At 36.9% G+C, this 11,647-nt stretch overlaps 1 protein-coding gene across 1 annotated transcript in view; it reads right to left on the bottom strand.

Moving 5' to 3' along the window:
- The window catches only part of LOC137400872 (unhealthy ribosome biogenesis protein 2 homolog), a 62,170-nt gene that overhangs the window by 8,421 nt on the left and 42,102 nt on the right, over positions 1–11,647 (bottom strand). Inside the window, exons 21-25 of the mRNA XM_068087216.1 lie at positions 7,023–7,115; positions 4,205–4,288; positions 3,661–3,894; positions 2,470–2,706; positions 1,154–1,273 (exon numbers count right to left, since the gene is read on the bottom strand). Coding sequence (XP_067943317.1) covers positions 1,154–1,273; positions 2,470–2,706; positions 3,661–3,894; positions 4,205–4,288; positions 7,023–7,115 — 768 coding nt within the window. The remainder of the gene's footprint in view (positions 1–1,153; positions 1,274–2,469; positions 2,707–3,660; positions 3,895–4,204; positions 4,289–7,022; positions 7,116–11,647) is intronic.

Genomic DNA, 11,647 nt, shown 5'->3' with positions numbered 1-11,647 from the left:
AAGAATTTTCTTTTACTTCCAAGTTCGAATTAAAATTCCTAAACCCTTGCATCAAGAACTTCTTGCCATGTCTCAGCTAGATTTTTATTGCGCTGTTGGAGGGCTTCACGTTTATGGAAAGATGCCGGTCAGGAATGAAACGGTTTTAATGACCTATGACTGTGGTGAGTTAAACATTAGCGATAAATTCTTCGTTAGTCTGAAGTATTCCATAAACATGACCTTGAAAATAAACGAGTAGGTCGCCAAAAACCCGTACATAAAAGTGTATCATGACTGCGATTCTATGGTTATAGCGCGGAACTGAGCAGAGACCGCATTTATCGAGAAGCCGCCCTAGGCCTCACGTAAGTTTTAAAAACTTGGCTTTAGCCGCGGCATATGACCTTGAACCAGAAGCCGCGCCCAACGACAAGCCACGCGGCTTGAGCATAAGGACTTACGGTACTACCAGACGCATGCACAACTTACTCTGTTGAACACTATTAGCCGTCTGCTAGTAGCGAGACTGAATTTACAGCAAATATCTCTAACATGATATTTTGATGAGCAGTGAGGTATAAGGGCACTAGAGATAAATGTGCCGTGTCCTTCAAATATAGTTTCTACAATATTATACTTGACTATAAAGATTATAACTGACTAGACTAGTAATGGAGGATACAACTTTGTACAATTTGTTTAAACTAGTAAAAGAAAGCACAACTCCAAATAATGAGACCAGAGCCCCCATATAGATCAATAAGTGATACAACGTTACCAAAAATACTCCCGAGATCATATAAAGTTCCTTTCATTAACATATCACTGAGAATTTTAAGTTTAGACATACATACCTTACATACACAGCATCGTAACGTCAGCTATGGTAGAGCACTCATTTTAAGATTATAAACCATTTTTTGTGGAATAGACAAAGGCAGGAAAAGGAATAAAAACCTTTTTAAATGTAGAATTTTACCTCGGTTAAACGGTTGAGAAAGCAGAAAATGTCTATAGTCTTGGAAAAACAAAAATAAAGCGAAAGCACATTCACCGGGACAACATAAGAATATCATCAGGAGACCGCTGCCTATAGGCAGTCACAGTTTGAAGTTATCATTATTACCATCCTGTGATAATACATAGGAGAGGAGAAACTGATGAAAGGTACCTGCTGACAATGTTGCTCCACTAGAGCCTGCTTGTCTTTGTCAAGGGATGTAACCACAGACAAAGCACTGCTAGATACTTGCAGTAAGTGTGGAAGATCCTGTAGCAGTTCACCTTTTGTCTACAAGTATAAACACACTACTGAATCTTTGCCTTACCAACACTGACTGATCGTTGAGCTTGACAGCAGGGTGACATCAATTGCAGGTGTCTGAACACAGTAGTCTTACCTCCCATACATATGCAACCACATATAACGTGGTCCATCTTTCCATGGCTTTGATAAGATCATTTGAAAATCTCTAACCCTCATTGTAAGGTAAATCTTGAGAAGGTCACCAAGAAATACTTGGTGACCTTGACCTACTGTCAACAAGTAGTTACAAACAGCAACTACTTGGTGACAGAATTGTTTACTATTACTAATTGTATTAGTAAACAAAACCAACAGTAGAATTTATTACTGTATATATATTTGCCTATAGGTCGTACTTCTAGTTTACCATTGCTAAAGTGGGTATCTGCAGTTGACCTACTGACAGGTCGCACTATAAAATGAGTTAAGCTAAAAGGAATGCAGTTCGCTGGTAGACGTAACAAAATCTGATACATAGAAAATTTAAATATTTAGCTTTTTGGTAGCTACCAGTTAATCTGTAAAAGTGAGTAAATTTAGCATGCTTTTAGCATCTGATGATTCTGGTTTGCTTAGATTTTAAAGCCGTACTTGTAATTTGTATCGTAAACCGTATGAAACAATATTGTAGTGCAATTAAACTTTAGTCAATCAATACCTTGTTTCATAATAAAAAAACTTAATTTATAGACCTATAAACTTATGTTTCACAATTTATGTAAATATTTCGAGCGCACGGATACTAGAAGCGCAGCCGTGAACTGGTAGAAATGTTAAGGTATCTCATCATTGGTAGCATTGCTTAACAAATGGGACTGACATACTGGTACAATTTGGGAATTTCTAGCAGCATGAGGCCCATGAGTCTTTGTAGATATTTGATATATATTATATTTACGCATAAAACAGGCTTTGTAAGCTTAACACGTGACTAACTCATACGTTATACTTTCGAGTCATTGCGATCACCGGTTGACTCTACTTGGTGATAGAATTGTGCAGTTTCCCATTTATTCCAGTGGATAAATCTCACCCTGAATTATGACTGAGTTTTTGGTGATAAGAAATGCCACCAATCCATGAGAACCTACGGTAACCTGTAATGAAATGTAAGTAATCATTGTAATGTATTTGCTCACTCCTTACTATAAATAGATTAACCAAGGCTAAGTAAAATGTACCTGAAGACAAGATATCAGCTGCCTCAAGCATGCTGACAGGGTCTGAACATCCATAGCTATAATGAGAGAGGAGATAACTTCAACGGAAGACACCCCTGGCTTACAAGTCAGAGCTACCACTGAATTGAATAGCTCGCTCATATCAGTGTCATCGAGGAGACGACTCTTGCTTGGGCTAGTGGCAGCGCATACAATGTAATGGGTGAGGAGGTTGACTCTAGAAGCCACTAGAGATGTCTGCAAGTAAAATGTTTTTGATGCCATACATTGACTGGTTGATGACTAGCGTGAGACAGTTTACCGGTGCACGAAAAAGTTAGATTTTCACCTGCTCATGTTCCTCAGCATGACCATCAGCCACAACTGGCACTGCTTACAGGTGATCAGCTTTCAACGATAGAGTTATCACGCAATAATCTATTGCGAACCAATCAAAATAATGTTAACCTATTTTTACCCACCCCAATATTTTATGCTAATTTGGCAAAGAAATTGTATTAACTTGAGGAAAGATGAACAAATATAGTAATGATCGGCATTATGTAGTTCTGATAAAAAGCTACTTACTGAATAGTCATATCACTCAGCAGAGTGGCACATCTATTGATTACATATTTCTATGGCATATCTTAAAAATGTTGCCTAATACAGAAAGCTGAGAAAAATGATTTCAAACTCACTTGAAAAAAAATTGATTACACACACAAAACGTAACAAAATTGATTCGGCACGCACATGAAATAACAAAGCTGACTTTACACACTCTTGGGCTAACAAAGTTCAATATGCACACACCTCTAACCTAAAAAGATATTCTAGGAATAGACAACTTCTCTTACCAAAAGTTTAACAACATCACTACGCAGCAGTTCCCACTGCATGCTCAATACAATTAAGTTACATTTTTATTGCTGTCTAAGGGCACACAACCCTCAATTATATTTTATCAGTGGTCATGCAGCCTTGACTTATTTGTCTAGCTAGTCTGAACACGTTATATGGACTCTTTTATGGAGTGAGATTCGCTTAAGCGATGTTATGATTACCGCAGAGGGAGACCCAGGAGTATGGATGCTTAAGGGATTTGCAGGTCAATACCTTCTGGTGGTCCCACCAACTCTCTAATATTAATGCTATAAGTTGAAAATAACCCTAGGGTAAAAGGAAGGAGGATGATAAGTGCAATATTACCTCAGTCCTGGCAAGTAATATGATCTCTTCAATCACCATGTTAGTGACCTTTGAGATGCCATCCGCCATCTCCAACTTCCTGTGAGAAGATAGTGCCCATGCGCACCAATTTATCAGATCATTCGATAACGCCTGCAACTTTGACAGTTGGCCAATTTTATCTAAGAAAGACTCAGTTCTCTTCACACTCCATGATATTACAGAACTGACAGGCTTGTGAATGGTAGAGCTCAGCTAAAACAAATGATTGAAGGAGTCAACAGTGAGCAAAACAACCAAACATAATTTTTGTATAAAAAACTCGTCGACTGAGAAACATTGTGCTGCCAAAATATGCCAAGGTTGGATCCAAGAGGCATTTGCAGGCAGCATTAGAGTTGTGAGCAGTTTTCCTTTACTGTGCAAGTTGGACCATCATTAGATGCCCTACTCCAAACATCAAGCATTTCATTAGACTGTACGTAGGCCCTTTACTGTCTTGCCAAAGAATAAACTAACACCAATGTTGCTAGCGAGATCCGTAGGATAGAGGGATAAAACATACACAAAGAGCCACCTTTACAATCCCAAGAGCTAGCTTGAGTTGTCCTTCCTCTGTCCTTTCCCGTACCATCTCCATATCCAATTGCTGAAGGAAACATACAACAGGTAAGGTTGAAACATAATGAGAAGTACTGCACAACCTAGTGACATCATGACCACGAATGACATCAGTCAGCATGAATGCTGTCATACCTAATATAGGTATGTACATTATAACCCGTGATGTCATATCCTGTAGTGACACTGATAACGCCATAGTGACATAGCCAGTTATGAAGCGATGTCCATAGCCTACGGTGCCTGCACTAACCGAGCAATACTTGCTGATGTCAAAGCAGCTGTTGATTTCAAAAACTAGGATGGTACTGCAGTTTATGACTAGATCAAATGCAAGGCATGAGATGACAAGTGATGCCGATAGCAAAAAGGTCACGCCATGAGCATACTTGCCATAGCTCATGATACAGCAGAATAAAAAAATCACTAATCTAAGACTTATTGTTAACTCTTTAAGGCGTACAGTAATCCCTTCTACTGCACCGTGGTTACCTTCCAGACACCCATAAAATGGGAATCTCCACGAAATGGAAACTGCATGTAGATCTTTTTGAAGTGGTAAAAACAATTTTAACACTTCAGAAAACTTGAAGGATGGCTTGCAACAAAATTTACATTATAGTTATTTATTATCAAAAGGTTCACCATGTCTTACTCTGCTGTGTTGTAGGTGTAAAATATGTGGAAATGTGATTACAAGCTCTTAAAAGCTCAAAAATGAAATGTCAATCGCAGCCATCATGAAAACGATGAAGGTTGGAATCCCTTTATTTTGATGATGTACCCTACTCGACGTGGTTATTGATTTGACACGTGATGTAATCACGTGAATTGAAAGGCCAATAAAAGGCTCAATATAAAACGTCTCGTAGCACTATTTTATGACAAACACTTCGGGTTCTACCGAAAAGTCCTTATCAAATATAGACGCTCGCTACTTTACAGTTTCGTTTCAGCTTGGTCTAATCATCTAGTTGTAATCTGATCATGTGACCTATACTTCCTAGCAAATGACTATCACAAGTGACCAACAGGCTCATCACGTTTGTCAGAGAATGATATGCACTCCTTCGGGCTCTAGGTTAAAAAATTAAACTAATTTTTAGGCTAGCTTTTGAGATATCAGTGCTCAACGTGACAGCATTACGATGATGATGAAATAGACGCGTAAGGACAATAGACATGGTTTTATTGAATGCGTGAAGTAGATTCGTGAAAATATTTCGACGAATGAGGTTGCATGAAAGTGTGAACAGAAGCACATCGTGTTCAACTACGTCCCATTGGAGCTGTTTTAGCGAGGGATTCCAACCTACTGCTTTTTGTGATGGCTGAGATTAACTGTTCGTTTTTGAGCTTTTTAAGAGCTTGTAATCACATTTTCACATATTTTGAACCTACAACACAACAGAGTAAGACATGATGAACCTTTTGATACCAAATAACTATAATGTGAATTTTGTTGCAAGTCATACCAATACCTTTCATACCAATAGGCAGTTATGCCTCAGAGAAAAGACTGACTGCGCTACACGTGTCTAAATGAAGGTCACCCGCCGCTAGAGAGGATGCAATTTACAAGATAACTCTCGCATAATAAATTGGTGAAGTGTAAACTAACATTTTTAAACCTTTCAACATTTTAATTTTCCTCTCCACCCTCTTCAACTTTGCTTACAACACTTTCAAACTCATATGCTGGATTCTACTTGAGGTTTAGAGCAGAATATTTCTTCTAATTTTACACTGTTTTGAAATATTAGTAAGTTCAGGTAATCACAAGTTGACGCATGACTATACACTACCAAAAACCATTGCGGGGAATAATGAAAACATTCTCCAAGAGTGTTTCTCTTGATTAAAAGCTTTTGTCTGCAAATGTGCTATTTAAAACGAAATGAGTCAAATCAAATACCGGGTCAGTTTTCTAGCAAACGCATTAAACACAATTTTGCTAGTTTTTATCTCAGTTAATATTAGATTAGCCAAGATAAATTTATGTTAATAAACCTGACTTTTCATTGTGCCTGCGTGTGTTAGTGTTTTGCGTGTGTTAGCGTTTTGCGTGTGTTAGCGTTTGGCGTGTGTTAGCGTTTTGCGTGTGTTAGCGTTTTGCGTGTGTTAGCGTTTTGCGTGTGTTAGCGTTTTGCGTGTGTTAGCGTTTTGCGTGTGTTAGCGTTTTGCGTGTGTTAGCGTTTTGCGTGTGTTAGTGTTTTGCTTGTGTGTATTTTCAAATTTTTTCGGCCAATTTAGTCCAAACTTAGCGTGCATATTCTTTTACGTCATCAAAAATAATTGGTTTAAACTCCGTGTGATTCCTGAGAACCAGTCTCTTACACACCCATGTGATTAGCAACTCAAGAATGTGTCTTCACAAGCTTTAAAGGTTGTTAACAAAAATCGCGTTCAACTACGTCACATTTGAACCGTTTTGAAAAGGGATTCCAAACTACGGCATTTTCGTGATGGCTGCGATTAACTGTTCATTTTTGAGCTTTTAAGAGCTTGTAATCACATTTCCACATATTTTGGACCTACAACACAACAGAGTAAGACATGGTGAATCTTTTGATACCAAATAACTGTAATGTAAATTTTGTTGCAAGTCAACCTTATGGAGAATTGCCCTTCAATGGAAAGTTGTCGTGAAAGCAGTGAAGCAATTTCAGTTAAAAATCGACTCACCATCTAATTAAAAAGGAAAGAGACCCCGGGCGACCAGGGTTATAATAATACTATTAGGTTATAATAATAATCCTCACCTTATCTAGATATTCCTTGTGTTTTTTAAATGAAGACTTATGAGAGCATATATGGCTGACGAGTAGGTCTGTGGCAGCATTCTTGCAAACCATCTACAATGTAACAATAATAATTTTTTACCTACTCTCCTTCTCGAGAACACAACTGACCGTTTAACCCACATTCCATATCAGTTCCTTTTACAGGAGTCCTCTATTCTACTAAATGTCTAAAATTACAGAAACAACATGGAATAGCTACATATGTGTCCTCATCTGGAGGAATTATATTACCTGGCTAAATTTCAAGAAAAAAGTTTAATTTTTGAATTTTGCAATTTAATTCTTTGCAAAAACTTGAATTTCTTTGCAAAATTTCGGACAAAATTTTTCGAGGCTACCAGACCTACAAAAATACTGAAATTTGATTAAGAATACAATGTATTTGGTCTACAAACTTATTTACACAATTCTATCTGTCAGGAGTGATAACAAACTACTAAAGGTATTTGCAGATATCCCTTATTTCACTGAGAAGACAACTCAATCAAACAGAACGCTGTAAAATGTATTATATTGTCAAGTACCGAAACTCGCTAATGCCCCTTGTAAATGTCATGACTTTCACCTTATTTAAAAAAAAGTAGAGTGTTGTATAATGCATTATTTCAGGACTGCTAAAAAACTGCAAATATTCACTTGAACTGAAGTTTCGCTCTTCCTACAACTTGCGACTTATCGATCATGTTGACAGGTTCTGATTAAAACAGAGAGCTATTGCTTACTGGATGCCGATTAATTAAAAGAAATTGATAACATCTGTCATAATTAATTACTCTCTTAAATGTACAAGAACTACCTAAAAATGTTAAAAAACAAGTGCAGTAGATAATATTTTCAGTTTTCAATAAATATTTTTACTGTACTTTAACGAACCACATTCATAGTATTTTTTTGATGGAACTTGTTAAACAATAAACAGCTACTTTATAAGGCAGCGCTGCTTAGTGAATTTCATTACTTTATGCAAGTAAGAAAACAACAGGTTACTAAAGAATAGTTGTATTATGCTTTATGTTTTGTCATATTTTGCTAGTAAATCAATAAATCAATATATCAATGAAGAGAGTAAACACAATTGTATGAACAGAATGATAATTATTACATAACATATGTCGCAAGATATCTGTAGGATTCTACACAATACTACTACTAGCTGCTTGCTTTCATGTCTGACATTGTTGTAAAGAGCTTTCCGTGGTTGAGCAAAACCGGTGGTGAGTAAAGATCAATGTCGATATATATGAAGCCACAATAACCACGAATAAAAAGGGGAACACGTTTGCTATTTTACAGTATTTGAAGTTTGTTGTCTAACGTCACACGTGGAACATTCATCAAACCATTAGGGATGGTTACCCTCTGGAGTGAGAGTGGAAAATCATTAATTGTTGACTGGTTGTGAAATTGCTTCACAACAAATTTTTACACAATTCAAAAGATATAGAGATAGCAACTCCTGCTACAAGAATATCTTAGCTATCATAGAAATAAGGCTACCCAATTTTTCATGAAACTTTGTAAACACCACTCAGATGTGACGAGTAATAGAATAAGCGTGGACGTGTAGATAAACCTGGAGTTATCCCACATGCATCATTTTCAATAACAAGCGAATGACACAGTAATTACTTAATCGATTAAAAGATGAACCCGGAACGAGAACAATGGAAACATTTAAGCATTCACCAGCATGTCTATTATACAGGAAATGGTTGGTTATCATAGCAGACAAACAGTAAACATTTGCCAAGAATTCAAACCACACCTTTCAATGATATATTAGGCACCATAAGCACACTCAATGCTAACCTGATGTACCATTGCGTAGCTCAATATTCTCAAATATACTGTTACAATCTATATATATACATGTATTTCTCATAGAATGTGTGTGGATCTGTCTGTCATTCCGGCTATAGCTATAGCACAGATTGATTATTTTACCGATGCGGCCACGCGTTACGATGTCCCTGTTAAGAAATATTTTTTGTAAGGTTCAATTAGTATATCTGGGGTCAAGGCCAATTCTTCTCGTCGAACACTTATATCGTCTTCGTGGAAAGAGCCTCTACATTCTCTCACCGTTCAATCAGACAAAGACAGTCCGATATCTCATTTTTACATTTGTACCAATGTCGAAAAGTACCAGTATCGTCGTATTCAAAGTTTTGATGGATAGCTTCTGGTGGAACAGTAACCTCTTTTGTACACGCATGCTTCTATGCAATGAATTGTTATTATTAATTCAACATATGCAGGATTTTTATTTTGTTTCCTCAGTTTGTATTAATCGTATCATCTTTCATTGTAATCGTAGCAAAACCAACTTAATTTAGCAATTACTTGCTAATTATTTCACATTTACAGCTAAACCTTTTTATTAGAGCTGCACAACAATTATAAAAATAAATCGCGATTAATAACTGGTCTGAACCCGTTAATCTTCGATTAATCTTAGAATTAATCTAGTAAAAACCTGCATACTCGAAAACAAATAATACCGCTACTTAGAAATTAATTATTTTTGAGACAATTATTTATATATTATATATTATAATTGTATATATAAACACAGTTTATTCACATTATCCGAATGAAGAGATGCCCTTTTTCTACATACAGTATTGCCAGCTTTAGAGAATAGCCACTCACAGGGGACAGTAATCAGTAGTAGTTATTCACTATGTTTCCATGGTGCGCAGTACTCTGATGCAGCCACTTCCGAAGTCGAGAGGATTGTACGCTTACATACTGCGCAGTGGTTTTCAGCAAATTAGCCAGAGAAGAGAAATTGTATAAATCGAATCGCCGGATGAAGAGATAAAGTCTTGGTGGTTCATAATCACTATGTTTCCATGATGCGCAGTACTTCGATGCAACCCCCTCCGAAGTCGAGAGGATTGTACGCTTACATGCTGCGCAGTGGTTTTCAGCAGTGGTTTCGTATTAACCGACGCTTTTCAACCTAGTGCCTAAGGGAACAGTACGGTTAGGCATGGTTTCGTATTTCTTTCACCGCTAGAGGCGCACTAACTGGAGATTCTGGTTAATGCGCCCTAGCGGTGAAAGAAAAAGCCACAGATTAGCCGCACCGTTATATAAGCCGCATGGCTCAAATCGTCAGAAAAAAGTAGCGGCTAATAGTCCGAAAAGTACGGTAATCACTTCATCATCCTCGTAGGAGCAGACCATAATTAAATTTAAGTGAAAAAAGATCGGAAGAATAGCAAAAACAAGATAAGCAGGATAACTTTTGTATTAGTTTATGGCGCTCGAAGAATCTGTCTCCACAGCATGAGAGCTATGCGCAGCCACTGCGCAAATGCTGTTTCCTTGTTGCGATTTTGCACTGGCTTCGCACTGATCAGTGCGAAGACGCCGTTTCCATGATTCGGAGAGAGTGCAACTCCGAAGTCCTGCGCATCATGGAAACGTAGTGATTGTCTGCGACAGCTGGTGATGATTTCTGAGCGGTAGGATGAGAATTAGTTAAATGATATTTTAATGATGATGTGCTGCGATGGTAGGCAAATTCTTTCTGGCATATATTGCACTTCACTTTCTTGTTATGCCTACCCCAACATATGAAAATGCACTAATGCAGTAAGGAGGACATTTTTCTGCTTTCACGTTTCAATAAAGTGTCAATCTTATATTACTATCATTCTAAAGGTGAAGTATGACTGATTGTTTTGAAAAACGAAGATGTATGCATAATTTACCTAAAAAAGTTTTTAAATATAAACAAAAAATAGGCTGTAAAATATTAAATAATACTGAAATCGCTTTTGTTGCTACTACCTAGAAACATGTTCAAACAACTAACAACATGGCCGCTTACAACTAGATCGACACCGCGCTTGTGTCTTTGTATCGTATAAACAAGTTTTATGTTAGTGACTCACTTCATTTTTTCATAGTTGAGTGCAAAATAATTGTGGTTGCATCTAATTGGTAAAAAGGTGTTGCTTGTCATAATATTTATTTGTTAGTAAATTAAAGGGTAGTAACCTGCTACGTTAAGGTTATATTGTGGCGGAAGCCGGGCCACAAATTTATTTCTTCTATTTTATATACTCGCATATAATTACTTGTATGTATATATTGCATGTTGTGTCTGTATTTATTATGTCTCTAACACTTTAATTATATCGCTAACACTTTATAAGTTTGGCCGTAATTAAGCCAACGTGTTAGCGAGTCTATTTATCATTTATTCTTATATGGTTTGTTACCTGGTTCCATTATATGGTCCGGGAAATTTATATATACATATATAGAGAGCGTTCTCGTTAAGAGAGCAGAGTAGTCGCAGCTCCACAACAAATGGAAATTCTTTCGGAATAAAATGAACGAAAAACCATACTCATGTCTCTTACAATTTATGCAACATTCATTACAATTTAGATCGTGCCTTGACAAAGTTTGAAAAATTTTACAGTTTTTTTTATTTTCTTTCTTAATTTATTTCAACTACACAAAACACTTCTCTCATGATATGTAGTTTGAAAGTTAGAATGGCAAATCTTGTTATATGTTAAATACAAATCCATTTTCTGCCCAAAGACTTTTTTATTACCCGG

Source organism: Watersipora subatra, chromosome 7, assembly GCF_963576615.1.
Source record: "Watersipora subatra chromosome 7, tzWatSuba1.1, whole genome shotgun sequence".
In the NCBI taxonomy this organism is placed as follows: Eukaryota; Metazoa; Bryozoa; class Gymnolaemata; order Cheilostomatida; family Watersiporidae; genus Watersipora; species Watersipora subatra.
Note: the sequence above shows the minus strand (reverse complement) of the source record. Positions and strands in the feature narration are given on the sequence as shown.